Genomic DNA, 20,675 nt, shown 5'->3' with positions numbered 1-20,675 from the left:
TATTTTATTTGAAAGAACTATGAAAAAAACAAACACATCAGAGGAGAAGCCACTCATCTTAAATTATATCTCTTTCTCTAAACAAAGATGATGATAATGAAAAAACTATGTCCACGTTCAGCAATGATGGTAAGACGTCTTTTCCCCATCAAATCATGAAGTAAAAAATAATGCAAAGATGTCACAGCCAAAGGAAAACGCTTAGGGCACATTTGGTTGCATTCAAGTGTGGTTTTAAATCTCATATGAATGAGAGAATGAATCTCAGTAGCACAGTTAACCAAACGTGTTTTGGAATCTCATGCAAATGAGTAACAAAATGCAATTTCGAAATCACATGAATTGTAGACAAACATACCTTTAAAGCTGAAGTCATTATCAACTACAAGGCACAATAAAAGGAGGAAACAAGAACTAAAAACAAAAAAGAAGGATCTAGTCTACCCAAAAGAACATACGATTCTTCTACATGTCTGGAGAACTGAGCATGGGACACGTCTAAAGTGTAAGACTTTCTTTTGTTCTTTTGTAAGTTGTGAAAGTGTGAGATAGAGTGAGGGTGTTTTAAGGGCATGTTTGCAATGCCCTGTGATTTCTTGTTATTGTGATTGCACCATACTTTCTCAAGGTTAGTGGAACATGAAAAAGTAGTAGTGATTGTGATTGTCAGCTGTGATTGTTTTTGCCTCTTTTTACCTTGAAATTTGTGAAAGCAAATAATAGGGTTGACCTTGTGATCTACTTTCTCAACTTTTACTCTCTCAGCTTCTACTTTCTCACCAGTCACCAAAACAAGCATGCTCCAAGTATTCACAAAAGCTTGAAAGCTTTGTAAATCAAAGACGTTCTATCTTTTGTAAATTTCCTTATTTGTTGTATTAAATTTTTATCTTTATGTATATACACAGGCACATATCTGATTTCTGCAATGTACACATGTAAGCACAACTATCATGCTCATGTCACCCTTATATATTTGCATAAATACTAAAATTACTTGATTTTTCTATTAGTTAGCACTGATATTTAAATGTGCTTCCCCTTCTTTTAGAGAAGCATGGAGTTTTCTGCTTCAAGAGAGCGCCTCTAAAGCCCCTTTAACATGTGGGTAGTTTGTTTGAAATTTTCATCTTTTCATATTTTCATGACCCTCAGTCTACTAAATCATAAAATGACACAAAATAAAAGATACAGGAGGGTGTGATGCCTATTTATGGCTCATCATATCAAACAAACTGCACTCATTTTAGTAAATTTTCCCTTACAATTACTTTATTGGACTGGGAAGCATTTCTTATTATAATGATTCTATTCTCTTCCACACTAGCATGATATTGTTGGACCTAAGATCCAAACTGGACTTCATATCTGGTTAGATGATTCTAGATTCCAGAATATCTTCTTTCTTTGATTAAACAAAAATGATGATTCTTGCCATCTTTATATTTGTTCAAAAAGGTTAAAAAATGAGGGTTGGTTTTCAAACAATACAGTACCTTCTTTTTAAAACTGTTCAAAATGGACACCATATATGGAAGTGCTAAAGCTCATTTTCTTTCATTTGTCTTGACTTTAATACCATGTTGATACAAGTCATGCTTCAAAATAAAATCAAGGAGAAGAGTCATTGAGAGTAGGGTTTTAAATAGCAAAAAAGATGGCCAATTTCTCATGAGAAGTTGAAAATTTGTATGTTTTTAGTTTTTATTGGAAAAATAGTATGAAATAAATAGATAAAAAAACTAGGAAAACATTTGTATAAATAACAAAACGGTAAGATGTATCATCATAAACGCATGACATATTTAGACAATGCACTGTAAATTATGAGCTTTCAAAAGACGCTCTTTAAGTGAATAAGAACTATTGATGATATGCAGGTGACATATTATGGCTAAATATTGTTTAATTCCTTAATACATTAGTAATTCTGTTTATATACATCACAGCAAATGATTCTCTTGAACTTTTATGCAATTCCATCATACCAAGCATGCATCTGTAATGCCATTAATATTTGCATTGGTACTTCAAGCTTAAATTTTTTGCATAAATGCTGACATAAACTAACAGCTTGGACTTTTTTTTTTGTTGGATAGGCAAGCCGGGATAACCTCGGTGGAATTTGAACCCGAGTCCCCTCTGTTACAATCATGCATCCTCAGTGTCCAGCTATATCAGTCGACCTCCAACAACTTGGTTGGACTATCATAGAAGATTTGTTCTTTAGTTGGGGCTGATTAATAAAGGAAACCAAACTTCAATGGGGGTTTAGCCGTGGCCTAGTGCAGCGTTTGGCTGGTGATGGAAAAGGGGGTGTGTGGTTAGTCTTTTCTGGCAAGAGTTTTACCTTTTGGTTTATGGAAACCAAATAGAAAATGATGTAACAGAAAGTGTTTTGGACAAGAAAAATATGCTCAAAAGTCGTTAGAATAAGGCTAGTGGACGTCATTTTTGAAACTGATATCGAAGGGGATTCTTTTATTTCTTTAAATATAATTTTAGCAGGTTTAGAAATTTATTTATTCGTTGTTTCCTTCAGTTCAAAAGTATTCGAAGTCTAATAAGAACGTAAACAACTCAGTTTAATCTATTCTGAGTAAAGCTGAGAATTCTTTTGCTGCGTCCTTTTCTCTTGGATTCAAGACTTGGCGACTAAGGCCGAGTTTGTGTGCGTGTGCTACAGAAAGCGCATTCCACAGATGCACAGCGCCCCATGCATTTCTGTGGGCCCTACTGTGGCACAGAAGTATGGACGCCTCTTTTCTCGACTAAGAAAAAGTTTCAATATATAACATATATGAAAGTTGGGTTCGTATCAAGAACATAAAAACAAGGGGGTTTAGGCTTCCTGGACTGAAAAACTTTACGATTGATACAGTTGCTTAAAATTTCATTAAAAATATTTACTCATGTAAATGCCACTTTGTACAGTTGTCTCTAGAGTTTGTTTTGTTTTGGTTCAATCATGATGTAAGTTGTTGAGTCACTTGTAAATTTTTTTGAGCTACCTTTGTACTTCGGTGGTTCAGGTTGATCAATATTCTAAAGGGTTAGCTTGTAGATTTGAATTGTAAGATGCCTTCGGGCAAAACAATGAATAAATGTAAATGCATTGAGCTTTCTTTGTTTACTCTTATTGTGATTACCTTAAAGTGATTGCAATTTCTCTCTCTCCTCTTTTGCTCTCTTGCACTTTTTATACTTAAGCTTTTGCAACGACAAGCGAGCGATCATAGATAGGTTTGCGGTGGTAAGGAAGGGTCGTCGCGATGCACTGACTTGTTGAAAAAATATGCCTGTGACAAGTGATACCAGAGTTTATTCTTGAATTGGAGAAGGGACTTCAGAGTCTGTGTCGAGAGACGTGTTGACATGTCGCAATTTGTGAGCAAGACATCATGGCACCCTAATACAACTTGCGCAACACCAAAGGTAAGGCAGTTGTCGAGATTACGGAGATGAGTTCACTTTGAGGCTATGAGCATATGATCAAGACTGTCAATAGACTAGTGGTTGATGTGATTTTGTATCATAAAGCGATTTTTACGCATATTGGAGTTGTTTGGAGGATTAGACGATGGGATAACAAGCTTGCGAGAGCAGGTAAACTTGTTGATGTGGCAGGTTATGTCGTCGACTACGATAATAACCGCCTTGCAGACTGAAGTAGGGGAGCTTCAGTTAAAAAATTGAATGTTGCAGCAGACAGTGACCCTAAATGGTGAAAGTGGTGATAGGCCATCAAAGATAGATGTATCAAGGCCAACAAAGTTCAATGGTTCCAGAGACAACAAGACCATTGAGAATTTTCTGTTCCAGATGGAAGACTATCTGAATATTCAGAATGTACTCGCCGAAAGGCTGCAATAACTCTGCTTGACGGGGATGCTATAGCCTGGTGTAGATGAAAATGTAGCGACATAGGAAGAGGGCATTGCATCATTGATACTTTTGAGGCATTCAAAACTGAGCTACAAAACTACTTTATGTCGCAGAATGTACAACGACAAGCATATCAGATACTGTTGAAATTGAAGCACACTAGAGCCTTGATAGATTACATCAGGATGTTCTAGAAGCTCATGTTGGAGGTGCCTAATATGCCAGATGAAGATATACTCAACTAGTTTATTGTGGGCACAATCCGAAGTGGAAATGACCAATCCTGAGACTTTGAAAGATGCAAATGTGATGGTCAAGTGCGTAGTGGATACTCAGTGCAAAACCTTCAGTTCATCGACCAAGGCCGAGAATAAGCCGGACCACAGAGGCAAGAAAGAGGATCGACGCGACAACAATGGTGAGACATCGATCCAAAATCACTTCGACAAAAAATATAATTTTAAGAAATACAATAATGACAACAAAGGTCGGGTTGTGACTTGTTGGTTCTGTGGTGATAGACATATCGTAAGGCAATGCCCAAATCGACTCATGAACGGTGGCAGACATGCTAATGCGGTGCAAGCAGAAAGTAGTGATACCGAGGTCGTGCAGCCCAGTATGGGGGCCATGCAGACTATAAATATGGTCAGAAGCTGTGCAATGGAAAATATACCGGTCAGCAAAGAACTCATGTACTTAAAAAGTCATTGCAAATGAGGAGTCTACTATGACAATGGTAGATTCTGAGGCCACACACAATTTCGTCTCACGGGAAGAGGCAGAGTGGTTGGGATTGAAGTCTGGGCCAAAGCAGAGGATCATCAAAAAAGTGAACTTTATGGTCAAGCCCATCCTTGGTGAAGTAAGAGATGTGGCTATCAAGGTTGGAAGTTGGGTCGACAAAGCCAACTTCTCAGTGGTGTGCCTGAAAGATTTTTGAATGATTTTGGGCATGCAGTTTCTTCGTAGCTAGAATGTAATGATGCTGCGGAAGGTGAACTCATTAACTATCATGAGGTCAAACTCGCCGCACACGGTGCAGTGCCTCACTCTTGGAGGCAAGACTTCAATGCTATTTGCGATGTAACTGAAGAAGGGTGTCAAGCGCTGAGAGCAGACATTCTTAGTTGTGGTGCGCACTGAAGAAGGGAAGGTTGAAGCAGCAGTGTCGCTGACCCTCACCCCACTGTTGGCGGAGTTTTATGAAGTGATGCCCCCAAAACTGTCGAAGCGTCTGCTGCCAAGATGCGAGGTTGACCATAGGATTAAGTTGACCTCGAGAGCAAAGCCCCCTTCTATGGTCTCTTATCGCATGGGATCAACTGAATTGAAAGAGCTGCGCAGGCATCTGAACAATATATTAGAAGCAAACATCGTTTGTCCTTCAGAATCATACCATTTATTGCCCATGTGCTCTTTCAGGTGAAACATGACGGCTTCAAACAACTATGTGTGGATTACCGTGCACTGAAAAAAGTCACGGTGAAGAACAAATATTTGTTGCCACTGATAATGGACTTGTTCGATTAGTTAGGCAGTGTTCAAGTCTTTTTGAAGCTAGATTTGCGATCGGGTTACTGGCAGGTGAGGATTACAGATGATGATGAACCAAAGACAACTTGTATCACTCGCTATGATGCTTATGAATTTTTGGTGATGCCGTTCGGGTTGACTAATGCTTCAGCCACGTTCACAACATTGATGAATAAGATTTTCTATTCTTAGACAAGTTTGTGGTAGTCTATCTTGATGACATCGCGATCTACAACAATAGCATGGAGGATCATGTTGGGTACTTGTGAACAGTGTTTCAGGTGCTGAAGGAAAATGACCTCTGTGTCAAGCGAGAGAAGTGTCTCTTCGGATAAAAGGAGATCAGCTTCCTTGGCCATGTTATAGGGCGTGATTTATTGCACATGGACGAACAAAAGATAAACGCCATTCAGGAATGAAGTCCACCAAGCAAAGTATAAGAGTTGCGGTCGTTTCTTGGCTTGGCAAATTACTATCGACGGTTCATCAAAAGCTACTTCCTCATTGCTACGCTCCTTACAGATTTGTTAAAGAAGAATCGGGTATGACTTTGGACAAGAGCTTGCCAAGATGCCTTCGATGGCTTGAAGAAAGCCTTGGTGAGGAAACCTATGTTGCGATTGTCGAACTACACAAGACTCTTTGAAGTCCATACAAATGCTTGTCTTCACTATTGGTGGAGTTATGATGCAGGAAAGACATCTGATTGCTTACAAGAGTCAGAAGTTAAAGGATGCTGAGAGGTGCTACACTGTGCACAAACGTGAGATAACGACCATCGTGCACTGCCCCAGGACCTGACGACACTACCTCCTGGGTGCCCAGTTCATCGTCAAGACAAATAATGTCGCCATGAGCTATTTTCAGACGCAGAAGAAACTGATACCCAAGCAAGCTCGATAGAAAATGTTCTGTGGAGTTCGACTTTGCGTTAGAGTATAAGGTGGAGAAGACCAATGTTGTTATTGATGCCCTGAGTCGCAAGGCTAAACTAGCAGCTGCATGGGTGGAGCCTTTCGAAGTTTACTTGGAGGGTGCGTTGCTGGACTGCATCCGTGAAGGCATCAACAAGATACAATGGTGCAACACTTTATCTCTCTTATGCAAGTGGGGAAGACTCAACGATTTTGGATACGAGACTACCTCCTCGTGACAAAAGGGAGACACATCTTCGTATCGCGGTGGGGAAGCCTTCACTGTCAACTGCTTAAGGTGTGCCATGATACACTATGGGCTGGTTATCTAGGTCAGGAGCGGACCTTAGCTCCTTAAGCGCAACTACTATTGGCCACAGATGAGAGACGATGTGGAGGGGTATGTACGAACATGCCTCATCTGCTAGTAAGACAAGGAGACCAACCAGAAGATTGTCGGCCTCCTTGAGCATCTGCCTATTCTAAAACGTCCTTAGGAAAGTATTTTCATGGACTTCATTGTTAGTCTGTCGAAGGTAGATGACTTCAGCTCTATCCTGGTGGTGGTGGATTGTTTATCTAAATATGCAACTTTCATCTCAGCTTCGAAGGAGTGCCCTGCAGAGCTGTTCGTGAAGCATGTTGTAAAACACTGGGGTATACTAAGAAGCATTGTAAGCGATCACGATACTCGCTTCACAGGCAAATTCTGGTGTGAAGTATTTCAGCTACTAGTCTGATCTGCTATTTTTAACAAGTTTTCAACTACAGACAGATGGGCAAACAACGCGCATCAATGGACTATTAGAGCAGTATCTCAGGCACTTTGTTAGTGCCAATCAAAAAGACTTGGTGAAGCTTCTAGATGTGGCCCATTTTTGCTATAATCTTTAGAAGAGTGAGTCTTCTGGCCACAACCTGTTCGAGATAACCACGAGGCAACAACCGTTGACTTCACATACTTTAGCCGCACAGAAGAAAGAAAGGTCATCCTTTGTCTATCAGTTTGTTCAAGATTGGCACAAGCAAACTGAGTTGGCGAAGACGTTTCTGCACAAGGCGACTAAGAGAATGAAGAAGTGGGCCGACAAGCATCGTCGGCCTGCTGAGTTCCGTGTTGGGGACGAAGTGTTGGTGAAGCTTTATCCTGATCGCACATGCATTTTCTGTGGTTGGGTTAGTGTTAAGGGTATGCCAACCCGTTTGACCCATTTAATAAACAGGTTAGGGGGGGGGGTCAAGGTTACACGAACCCGTCAACCCAATTAGAGAGTATAGACTGTCTAGGGCAGTTTAATTAATATAACTTTGTTAACCAACAAATTTAAAAAGGTATACAACTAACATGCAATATTTAATGATACCGTGCGTGAAGATAAGTTGACAACTATGAGAGAGAGAATTAATAAGTCAATCACATTTAATTTATAACTTTGAAATCTGCCCACACCACAACGCGTGCCTCCTTCGTTTAGCTTTTAGAATGTATTAATAAAGGAAAATAATTGAAATTAATGCCTCCACCCCCTCTTTCATTTACTTTTTGAAAGCCATTAAAGATGGTAAGCTATACAAATTTGAGGCTCATTTAAACCGTTGAATTGAAAAATAATCCAACGATATAGATGGAGTAGGTGCTTCGGGACTCGGGAGCATGGTATCATTAAATATTGCCTATTAGTTGTACACCCTTTTTAATTTGTTGGATAACAAAGTCATATTAATTAAGCTGCCCTAGACCGTCTATACTCTTTAATTAAATGTAATCGGGTTGTGTCGATCTGACACGTTTATTAAACGGGTTAACCGTGTCATGTCGGGTTACCCGTTTAATAAATGAGCCATGTTCGTGTCACATCCAAACCGTTTAATAAATGGGTCATGTTCGGGTTGAGGTATTCTGACCCGACACGATTGCCACCCCTAGGGCTTACCATGAAGCAGATGACACTGAGGTCGTCGCATGTTCTCTTGTGACCTACTTTGTACAATTGTGTCTAGAGTCAGTTTTGCTTTGGTTGAGTCATGATGTAAGTGTTGAGTCACTTGTAACTTTCTTCGGGCCACCCTTATACCTCGATTCAGGTTGATCAACACCCTGAAGGGTTAGCCCGTAGATCTGAACTGTAAGATGCCCTCGAGCAAAACTGTGAATGAATGCAAATGCGTTGAGCTTTCTTTGTTTACCTTCGTTGTGATTACCTTCAAGTGATTGCAATTTCTCTCGCTCTTTTCTTTCACTCTCTTGCACCCTATACTCAAAGCTTTCGCAACGGCAAGCGAGCGACCAAATAGGCTTGCGACCAAATATATATATATATATATATATATATATATCTGTGTGTGTGTGTTTTACTTTTTTCTTTGTTTATATGTTAAGGATCTTCGTACGAAGACATTCCTTGAGGGAGAGTGACAGGGCAATATATGCATTTTTAAGATCCTTCTTCCATGTGCGATGGTACAATTTTGAAACTTGAGTTGGAGACGTTGAATTCTTTGTCTTTTTAGTAAGTTAAGAGTCAAACAAGAAAACTCTAATCGTCTAGGTCATTGTAGTTATCTATTCATTGAGACTAGTTTCTTCTAATTTGATTCCACAATTCAATTTGTATCATGAGTAAGATGGTGTTTGTCCAAGTGTCAATTGTCCAAAAGCCATATACTCTGCTTTAGTCCATCCAATAAAAAAACTTTAAAACTTTTTGAGGATATTCTTTCATATGTGGGGCTCAAAGCCTAATATTTTCGGAGCCATTATGTTTCGTTTATTGATGATTGCTTTCTTTATACCTGAATTTATTTTGTTAAAAATAAGCATAAAGTGTTCAATATTTTTAGAAAGTTTCAAAACATGGTTAGAAATCAATCTGTTGCTTATATTTTGAATTTCGTGATAATCAAGGTGAGTGCTCGTTGAAGAAATTCATTGGTTATCTAAAAAATAATGCAATCAATCAAAGAGTGTCTTGCATGTATACCTCACAGTCAAATAACATTGTTGAAATAAAACATCGCCGTATTGTTGAAAGTGCTTTAGCAACAATATATATCATCAATGTTACAACTTGTTTATGGTTTGAAGCCTTTCATTCTAGTATTTATGTTATATATAGATTGCCCAAATTTTGGGAAGCATCCTAGTTATAACTTTTTATGAGTTTATGATTGTCTATGTTATGTTTATATAGACAAAACATTGAGAAATAAGTTTGAACCAAGGGCCATACATATGTAAATTTGTTGGTGATGCTGATGATTATAAAGGTTTGAAGTGCTATGATGTAAAATAAAATATACTTGCGATCATTATCGCAAAATATTTGGAGTGAGTGAGATTTTGAAAATCTCATGAAATTATTGAGATTATCACATTGGGTGATTATATTGCAATAATATCATGAGACTTTCAAAATCTCGATGATATTTGTTTTCATTAATTTAAGTAACAAATATAATGTTTTGTAATTTTTTCGATATTTTCAAGCTCAAAAATACAATTTTTAATTAAATAATTATATTTAATATATCAAAAATTAAAAATAATAAATATAGGCTGACGTCAATGTGGGTCTGAACCTAGTCGAGGGCCCATTGAAGATATCTATATATATGATATGTAGCACCTAAAAATTTTATTCATTTTTAACTTTTAAATTCAAGTGAAATTGAAGTTAAAATCATGTTAAATTCAGGTGAAATTATGAACCATAAATCTTATATGAGATCTAATTTGATGATCTTGGATATGGGTTGGTAAAAAAATATGTTTTTCAAATGAGTCCGCCCTCTATTTTGGGTGTTTTTTTAAATTGGATCGGAATCGACCGGCCTATATACATTTGTGTTGATGTCAATATGGATTTGGACCTAGTCCATGATCCATATTGACTAGTGTCATGCATGGGCTGAAATCCAAAAGGATATAGATTTTGAACATGGGTACAACCTAGACCCATAATTCATCTATACCTTTTTAAAATAAAATGAATTTAAAACTTTAATAAACACACACACACACACACACACACATATATATATATATATATATATATATATATATATATATATATATATATATATATATATATTAAAAGAAGTTATGATAGAGTAACGTTCTACTTTGGGTAGAACTCTACCCCAACCATATCTATCTAGAAGAGGGTGTCACCCCCTAACCAGGGAGTCTCTCTCATTATAAAAAGGAGAGAGTCTCTAAAAAATGTCAAGCTGAAAAATTAGAGAGAGAGAGAACATCTTCAACTCCTTCATCTACGTTTTTGCAATCCAAAGAGCAAGGTCCGAGATTCTATCTCTATTTCGATGAGTGGAGGAAATTGCATGGACTGAATCAAGTATGAGTTTAAGAGGAAAATCATATATATATATATATATATATATATATATATATATATATATATATATATATATATATATATATATATATATATATATATGTGTGTGTGTGTGTGGGAATTTCTACTTGATGTCATAGAGAATAGAAAAGATTCTCCAAATAGTAAGCTGGGAAATATATAAGGCCCATTCTTCAAGCAGTACAAGTAGGACCAACTCCTTCTAACGAACAAATCAAGTATCCGAGAGTATCTTCGAGTGTGATGCTTTTGTTATTGGCAATTCAATTGAACAACAAAATTGCCAAAAACCTCCACTCTCTCTCTATTTATAGCTCACTAGAAATATAGTACAACCAGACACAATATCACTCTTGAAATTTTGGGCATTTAGGAGTTTGACTAAGTCGATAAGCATTAGGAGTCAACGTGGACCTCCAAAGTGTATTCATTAAGGAGATGAAAAACAACATGACATAACAAATCAATCGGCTAAAAAGACAAAAGAATCATCCACCTTTTAGGATGCGTATGACCTATTTGACGAATGAATTTTCTCCTAAGAAGCTTATATATCTCCGATCGGTCTATAAGATTTGGTGTCGGAAAATCGGTCATTCCGTTCTTCTGACATAACACTAGATCTTATTGATCTTTCTCTACTGCGCAATTTCTTAATTATCTTCTCTTTGTGCCTCGCTGCACACTGAACATGCACAACGAGTAGCTAAGCTACTCCTTTCTTCACACCAACTGAATAACATGTGCTAATGCTCCTCTAACGCTACACATTCAAACACACTGGAATCAAGCTTCCTCTCTCTTCATCCAAAAGGCGTATGAAAGTTTTTTTGTACGCTGTGGAATCACACATCGAAATAGAGTATACGGTTCTTGCTCCAGAGCCATAGGCCAAGTCCTCTGTTTCAAACACATCCATATCAGAACCGAATGAAGCAGGCTCTGGGACAGTGCATCCAACAGAAAATACCTCGTGACCTGTTTGGTTCTTCCAAAAGCTCTCTTAGGCCTTGATCTCGCAATGACTTTCAGAGATGCTTAAATGGACCATCCAAAAGGCATTTGCATCCATTTTTTTAGTCCCATTTCTCATTTCTCACCAGCAAATCGTAGTCCCTTAACGAACTTCTAAATACCTGAGTTTGAAAACAAGCTCTCCTCTGTTAGATATAGGAGCAACTTGGATAGGTGAAAGCTTCATGGTTTTCTGTAGGATCTTTTGCAAAAGTAGACCAAGGAGCAGGTTTGAACCATCAAGTTGGGATTAGTAAAAAGAGCTCCAGCAAGAAATTTCACTCGTGGAGTGAGATATGAGAGAGAGAGAGATCAAGTGAAAATAGTAAATAAAGAATGTGCAGTTGCAACAGGCAAGTGAATGTTAAAACGTTTCTATTATTTAGTCTGGAAACTGAAAGCGGACAATGGTTAGAGCATAATTTGAATACTGCCCACAAGATGTACGGAGTGGAGGAATCCTTGTACAGATAAGTCTGATAATGCAAAGCAAGTTATATGTTCTCCCCCGAAACACGCAGGTGCGTGTTCTCGAGTCTGAATGAGTGCCATGTATGTAAGCACATGGGGCTCATTTCTCCGTGTGTGTCAACATCACTTAACATCAGAGTCTAGTACGTTTGCAAAGACTTAAGTATCCTTTCCCGCCATTAGCGTCATAAAATGATGTTTCGAGTAAAGGATAAAAATGTTCTCCCGCCAGAAAGGGTTAAAATCATCATCATTTTTGCCATAAGGAGTAAACTTCTCTGCTTTAACAGAAGCTCCTCGCAATATGTCACCCTAAACGTTCTGGATCACCCTTTGGCGATGCACCATCTGCTGTAACAGGAGCTCTGATTGGTGATGCACCTTTTGCCATCATCTACCGTCGTTGGAGCACCCTTTATTGTCATCTGTTATCGTCGGAGCACCCTTTGTCGTCGTCTGCTGCCACCAGAGTACCCTTTGCCGTCGTCATCACCTATTGTCGTCGGAGCACCCTTTGTCGTTGTCTGTTCGTGAGAAATAGTTGAACTACAAGAAAAATCAGCATTATGTCTATTGTTCATCATGATACGAGGGTGCAAACGTCGAACTGAGTAGACAGAGAATAATGATTTACATCAGAGATAATAATGGCAACGTCAAACTGAGTAGAGTAACAATTTATAATAGAAATCAGATAAGAGAGTAGCGATTTACAGTAAAAATCAAATAAGAGAGTAACGATTTACAATAGAAATCAGATAAGATAGTAGCGATTTACAATAGAAATCAAATCAGAGAATAACGATTTACAATAGAAATCAGATAAGAGAGTAGCGATTCACAATACAAATCAGATAAGCGAGTAGCGATTTACAGTAAAAATCAGATCAAAGAGTAACGATTTACAATAGAAATCAAATTAGAGAGCAGCGATTTACATTAGAAATCAGATCAGAAAGTAGCGATTTACAATAGAAATCAAATCAGAGAGTAACGATTTATAATAGAAATCAAATTATAGAGTAGCAATTTACAGTAGAAATCAGATAAGAGAGTAGTGATTTATAGTAGAAATCAAATCAGAGAGTAGTGATTTACAGTAGAAATCAGAATAGAGAGTAGCAATTTACAGTAGAAATTAAATCAGAGAGTAGCAATTTACAGTAGAAATCATATCAGAGAGTAGCAATTTACAGTAAAAATTAGATCAGAGAGTAACGATTTACAATATAAATCAAATCAAAGAGTAGCGATTTACAGTAAAAATCATATCAGAGAGTAGCGATTTACAGTATAAATCAAATCAAAGAGTAGCGAATTACAGTAAAAATCAGATCAGAGAGTAGCGATTTACAGTATAAATTAAATCAAAGAGTAGCGAATTACAGTAAAAATCAGATCAAAGAGTAGTGATTTACAGTAGAAATCAAATCAGAGAATAGCGATTTACAGTACAAATCAGATTTCTACTGTAAATCGCTACTCTCTAATCTGATTTCTACTGTAAATCGCTACTCTCTAATCTGATTTCTATTGTGAATCGCTACTCTCTGATCTGATTTCTATTATAAATCGTTACTCTATGATCTAATTTCTATTGCAAATCGCTACTCTCTGATATGATTTCTATTGTAAATCGCTACTCTCTTATTTGATTTATATTGCAAATCGCTACTCTCTTATTTGATTTCTAATGTAAATCGCTATTCTCTGATTTGATTTCTATTGTAAATCGCTATTCTCTAATTTGATTTCTATTATAAATCGCTATTCTCTAATTTGATTTCTACTGTAAATTACTTTTTTCAAAAGAAATAGAATAAAAAAAACCACGGTCGCTCAGAGAGAAATCTTATTACTCTTTTCAACAGTTATAAGAGAGAGAAAAAAGAAATAATTTATACAAGGCAAGGGCGATAACCCTAAACCTAAACAAGTTGGGTCTGATCCATAAGAAACTGAGTCTCAAGCATAAGCCAAACAAAAATTTGTTTCGGGGGGCGCTGCCCCCCAGAGACCCCCTGCCTACTGACTGCGCAGCAGGACCTACGCCGGGGGAACCCCCCTTTTTTAAGGGAAAAAACTATAAATCAGGCTCCACAACTCATCAGGGAGGAACGAGAAGGCGACCATGTGTTGTAACACAAGCTAAAAACAAAGGCGAAACGTGCAAATCTATTTACAGGTTGTGGGAGAACATTTTCATCCAACACATATCTATCTTACTGGAAGACATTTTCGTCAAAAGCATATCTACCTTTTTTACATGTGATTTTATTATAAAGTCATCGTGGGCAACATTGGCATATGAATTATCATGGGTCCCAAGATATTCCTCCGCACACACAGGAACACACAATTTGTGTTTCGGGGAGAACACACACCACCCTCTTGATAATGTGAAGGCCTTTGGGCTTTTACATTGAAATTTGATGGCCTAAAGATGTCAAATGAGATTTTACCATGATGTTAACTACACCTATTACCTTGACAAACTGAGATCCAAAGTCGGGCCAAAATGTTGGGCCAGGGAACCACTGACTATTACGTGCAAAGGCATAATTTTGTGTTCCTCGGGTGGAATCTAAAAGTCAACGCTTAGAATCACTGTAGCCTACGATGATTCATATATTGTCCTTAATCCCATTGACCAATAGCTTTACTTTTTTGGACTTTACGATTGAGACCTGTCCAACCTGGTCAAATCTTGTACCTGGCGTGAACAAAATCTTTTTTTATCGGGAGAATGTCTTTCTCAAATTAAGATTAAACTGAACTTATTGATACATGGAAGTTTTCAGATTAACATCTCCAGCTGCCATTTCAGAAAATCCTAATAAATACTTGAATACCAGATCCACCGGAACGAAAGAGGCACACTGCAGATGGCTAGCTAGACATGACCATGAATTGATGAGACATGTAGATGAAAATGGAAGAAGTGCCCTGAAGAACCCTAAAACATGGGAATCTTCTTTTATAACGAGTAAAGCATCTTATAATGATTATTCCCCACAGGTCGCGCAGACTTTCCCATTGATGAAGCCACTGCTCTTACACAGGAAACGAAATTTTTAGAGAGTGTAAGTTTGTAGACTTAGGAATGCACCGCAATCTGTAGCTATTGAGTATGTTTCCACATGTAGCACACATTGATCAGATTAAGATAAACCGTCAGTGAAACTGATTATCGAAGTGGTTGAAGGACAACGGGCTGATGCATGTGAGCTCATGCCGAAATTGAAATGTTTTACCGGTTGGTAATGCCCAAAAGATCGCTCGATAGTGGCGAAGAGCGTTTAAAATTCCAGGAATATCAGAAAATATATATAAAAGAGCAGACCAGAAATAGACAAAGAGAATCTCCAGGTATGTTCACGGCAGAAAGGACAAAGCCAGAACATGCAACACAGAAACGATCACCCTTGCACGACTAAGGTTCATGCATCCGCAGTATCAGATAAAATAATTCTCACAGACATTGAACCATGTCTACGTCGGATCTACGTCAACAGACATGCTAATATCGTGTACCATAGCACGCATCTTGAATTAATTGACGCGTTGAATGATATTGAGAACGAAGCAGATTTCCTAGCTTATATGACTCGCCAACTTTTATTGAGTCTCTGTCATCGGCTCCTGCTTCATATGTACAAATTTGTAAAGAATTAGGAATAGGACAGCAGGAGGGAGAATCAGGCAATGTCATTGCACACTTTTGGTGTGGTGCTGCACTTGATCACCCACCATTGTTGGGCCCCACAGCTGACAGACGACAGATCAGGTACAATCATATTGCATGCTGATCCGTCCTTCATCTTCTGTTGAGCCACACAGCTGACAGGCCGTATTCCGAAGATGGAGGGCAGCCAGGTGTAGCTGCGCACTCAAAGTGTCTAATATGATTGCACCTGATCCACCTTTTAGCTAACAGGCTGTATCCCAAAGATGTGGGGTGCAGCAGCACATTAATGTGTGCATTCACATGATTCACATTTGCACCTGATCTGCCCTCGACTGCAACCGGTGCAAAGATAAAATGGCGGATGCACAAAGAGAGTTCTGAAACTTCTTATCAAAGTGGAATCCCTCTGACAGGAAGTGTCATTCACTAGAGAAGAGAAACCAAAGAATTCCATGTCCCGAAAGGGTTTAGCTTGCAGCTTTTTCAGAGTTTAAACTGTCTTAGGATTAATAAAGTATGGCCGAGAATGACAGGTGAAAAAAATGAGTTGTCAGATTTTTCATGGTTGGGTTCTGACAGATTCAATAAACTATAGTTGTAAAGAAGATCACATTGCAACTTCTCCCCCCACCTCGAATCTATTATTCCTAGGTTCTTCTGCTTCCCAACATTGAATATGTAGGTGTCCACCAAAACCATAATATTTTCATCTTCGTCTCAAAATTATCTCTATTGCCATCCATAACTCATCCTATATTGCCCTCTTCACATTTATTGCGGCAACAATTCTTCTCTACATTCCTTGAAGTACTGTTCAAATAATCTACACGTCATCTCAATCAGAATCAATACAGGAAACAGTTGCCATGAAAACCTAGTATCTGCTCCCTATATGAGGCCACTAATCAATACGTCATCGATTTTATATCCCTATATGCTTCTATATGTATTTTTTTAATTTAAAATATAAACTCGGAGCTAGTGCAAGGGAACGGAGGATAGAAGAAAAAGAAAAAGAATACGCGTCTTTCTAAGGTTTTATCTATATATAAGCCTCGTATGCTCCTCAGGTTTAAACACACACGCATGCGTGCGAGCACGCCCCCCCCCACCGACCCCCCCCCCCCCACACACACACACAGAGAGAGAGAGAGAGAGAGAGAGAGAGAGAGAGAGAGAGAGAGAGAGAGAGTCATTACTGCGTTCATTCAAAACAAATATTACTGCAACATTTTTGAAACAAAAAGTTGTTCAACCACTGCTAAAGGCATAATCATAAAAGTAAATTTACAAGTTCCACACAAAATTTACTCTAATAAACTGGGAGAGAAAAAGTGCAAACGATTCAAGAAAAATAATTGTCGTGTTTCTACCTATTTCAGGTCTAACACGAGAGAGAGAGAGAGAGGGAAAAAGAAAAAAAAATCAATAATTTCTCCAACAATGTTCGCCAGAAAATATCATTTCTCAAAGTAATTAAATCGACTCACACAAACACTGCTAAAGTGAAATCGGAGAAATATAAATTTACAGTCCACAAGGATCAAAATAAAACGGCAGAATGAGGATCATACACGAAACACGAATCAAAAATCCAGTTCTAAGCACACGATATCATGAACAAAAGAATAATCGGATCCAAAGGCAACGGAAAAAAACAATCATGTTTAATAATGATATAAAGAGAAGGAGCGAACGGATAAAAGAAGAACGATATCACGAAATCGTGTTATCACTGACCTGGAACTAGCGAAATCGTAAAGCTTCCCCGTGCTGGAGAAGATGACCAGGCCTACATCGGCGTCGCAGAGGATGGCCAACTCCCTCGCCTTCTTCAGCAAACCGTTTCTCCGCTTCGAGAACGTCACCTGCCGGCTCGTCGTGTTGTCGATCCTCCTGATCACGATCTTCCCCCTTCCCATCTCCGAAACCCTGGAGAAAACGCTACGCTCGTTGAGATAGGGATCTGAAGCAAATTAGCACGATAGAGCAAAATTTGTGAGATCCAAACGGAGGAGGAGGAGGAACCCCGCGATCTCCCGCCATAGATTCATTGGAAGCCTCAGATTCCGACTTTACCTTCCGATCGTCGTCGGGAATGGCCGCTCTCTCCTTCCACTCTCTCTCTCGTTTGGCGCCTGAGTCTGAGGGTTTCGCTTTTATAGGGGTGGGAGATAGGCGGTTTTCACTCTCCCTCGCTCGAAAACCACTTTTGAAAACCAGAAACCTTTAGCGGTCTTGTCCGGAGAGCGGACCCCGAGGCCAAATAAAACGCCCTCGCTCTCGGTTAATCGCCGACCACCCAATAAATTGCTTCCACGTGTGTAAGAAATACGTGGACCCACTGACGTATTTCTTTTCGTATATCTCTCTTAAGCCTCCACCAGACTTTGTTGGGTTTAAGACGGGAAGGCCGGTGGCACAGATCAAATCAGAGCCGTCCATTGCTATTGGGCGCCACATCCACCATTGAACTCGATCACGTGGACCCCACTGATTTGCCGGCCATCTATCTCTTAAGATCAATGGTCGAGATGTACACTGAAGGCGGCTAATTTTCTGGGGATGGGAACCGCAACCCGGGGTTCCGTACTTGAACGGTAGATGAATGCCACGTCGCATGGAGGACGTGAGTGATTAGAGGGAGTGTAGTGGCGTTTAAAAGAAAATCCTATGGTTTTTCTTTTCTCAGTTTTGCCGCTCAATTTTTTATTCTTTTCATGCGTGTGAGTGTTTCCTTGTGATTTCCAATTTTGGCAAAACAGTTTATCCCTTCTTACGAATTTGAAGCATTGCTATTTTAGGCTCCTAGTTTTTAACCACTTGCTCACTTTCATCCCTTCCTCCTCCAAGGAGATGGGAGATTTCATAAAGGTGATGGATAATGTTGATGCTTCATGTGATCATGATGGTGGTGGTGATTGATGATGTTGATGCTTCATCACGATGATGATGATGAATGGCGGATGATGTTGATGCTTTATCACTGGTGGTGGTGGTGTTGGTTGTGATGGTAAAAAAGGAGCAAGGCTGAAAAATAAACCAAGCTGGGAAAAATAGGGTCGGTAAGCTAAACATGAACTATAGGTGTTCCGTTTAAGCAAGCATAGTAATAGATATATTTTAAGATAATGTAGTATAATATGGAACTGTCTAAAGCATTTGGTTTCACTAAAAAAGAAGAAGAAGGTAAAACATTTGGTTTGCAAGCAACATGTTAAACTTAAAATTTTACTATTATATCTCTAATTTTTTTTTTTTTGCAATCTTGTAAAAGTGATGCTGTGGAGAGACTCATATCCAAATCTATATGGCTTATTGGATCATTTGAGATCCATATTTTTTAGTTTGAATATTTTCTTGTTTGAGCCATTGTAATGGATATAGAATATTAGTAATTGATTCATATCTTCTTTTAATAGTTTAGTAGAAATAGGATTTGCTTTTTAACTGATGTTTATCAATTCTTTCTTTATAAATATAAGGAAGGCCTAAGATGTTAGACATTTCAGAATTCATAGTTCAGAGTTCATGAGAATAATGAAATAAGTTGTTTTTAAGTTTATTTGATTTGTTTCATGCTTTGCGTTAATTTCTAACAAATTCTACAAAATTTTCTAGATAATATGTTAGTTGTATAGATTTTATCGTAAATTGAGCCCTCCCAATTTACATCAACTAGTATCAGAGCAAGGTTCATCATTTCGATTCCATTAGAGGGATGATCTTGTTGGTTTATTTAGTCTTGAAGCATTCAAATTCGAAAAAAATGGATGGCAGAAAAGAGTTTGAAGTCTTTTGCACAAGCATGCAAAGAGCAACAAAGAGAGGCGATGTTAAAAGAGTTAGTTAAAGAAGTTATACAACATGAAAAGTATTGAAAGCAACATTAAAAAAAGTTGTGTCCTCCATCACCACCGTCATGTGCTATTCTGCTACCAACCAACCCAATGACACCACCGCTGGAACCACCAACATTCCCCACCATTGCCATCCCCCTCTCTACCCCTTGCATTACAACGAATGACTAGATGGACCAGAGGAGGTTGGTTGGCTAGATTTTAGGTTCATCAATCGATTCAACTCAAGGAGCGGTGTCGATCAGAGCAACTATAACCACGATGTTGTAAGAATATAATGTAATGAGAAAGATGCTCATACAAATATAGCAAAACTATGTTGCACTTGAAACAAACGCTCATCAAATACAAACACCTCTCAAATCAACAAAGGAAGGGAAGGTCGCGTGAAACTCAGCTGACGAAGAGATGTTTTCTGATGGCAACACACAAAGTGGGCGAACAAGCATTTTTTGCCGCTCCCCCGTCTCCTTCTCCTTCTCTCCAGTCCCTGGTGTAACAACAGTCTCCCACTCATGGGATTCCATCCATTAGCCACACGTTGGATGGTCCTTGCCGAGGAAAACTTATCTCATCGATGGAAGGCATAACGATGATGGCCCTCACTCAATCGATAACAAGAGAGAGAGAGAGAGAGAGAGAGAGAGAGAGAGAGAGAGAGAGTTGTTGTACCCCTCTCACTCCTCTATCTCATTATTATCTGGTGAGACAACAATGTACCACCACTTGGATCTCATCTAATGGCCTCACATCGAATGGGACCAATCGACAAGGGCCCACCCAGCTAGTGGCAGTGGCCGATGATGGGCCTCGGTTCACCTACGCACATGTCACAGATTAGGTGATGGAGACCACGATGGGAGACCCCATCGTCAGCCAACCATGGTTTGATGAGTTTTCGTCGGATGGGGGCCACTTGTGCCCAGGGTGT

The 20,675-nt window shown here is 38.7% G+C and overlaps 1 protein-coding gene and 1 long non-coding RNA gene across 3 annotated transcripts in view; one reads left to right on the top strand and one right to left on the bottom strand.

Annotated features, from left to right (window-relative positions):
• Positions 1 to 2,591, top strand: part of LOC149838872 (uncharacterized) — a 30,842-nt gene extending 28,251 nt beyond the window's left edge. For both annotated transcript variants that reach the window (XR_016431997.1, XR_016431998.1), the window contains exons 3-4: positions 1,052 to 1,104; positions 2,100 to 2,591. This is a non-coding gene — a long non-coding RNA (uncharacterized LOC149838872). The remainder of the gene's footprint in view (positions 1 to 1,051; positions 1,105 to 2,099) is intronic.
• LOC149838871 (MADS-box transcription factor 23-like) overlaps positions 1 to 18,002 on the bottom strand; it is a 31,286-nt gene extending 13,284 nt beyond the window's left edge. Inside the window, exons 1-2 of the mRNA XM_090006850.1 lie at positions 17,964 to 18,002; positions 17,625 to 17,816 (exon numbers count right to left, since the gene is read on the bottom strand). Of these exons, the coding sequence (XP_089862976.1) occupies positions 17,625 to 17,806 (182 nt within the window). The 5' untranslated portion in view covers positions 17,807 to 17,816; positions 17,964 to 18,002. The remainder of the gene's footprint in view (positions 1 to 17,624; positions 17,817 to 17,963) is intronic.
• Positions 18,003 to 20,675: the final 2,673 nt, after the last annotated feature.

The sequence above is a fragment of the Nuphar pumila genome, chromosome 5 (assembly GCF_984573655.1).
Source record: "Nuphar pumila chromosome 5, dmNupPumi1.hap1.1, whole genome shotgun sequence".
NCBI lineage: Eukaryota > Viridiplantae > Streptophyta > Magnoliopsida > Nymphaeales > Nymphaeaceae > Nuphar > Nuphar pumila.
Note: the sequence above shows the minus strand (reverse complement) of the source record. Positions and strands in the feature narration are given on the sequence as shown.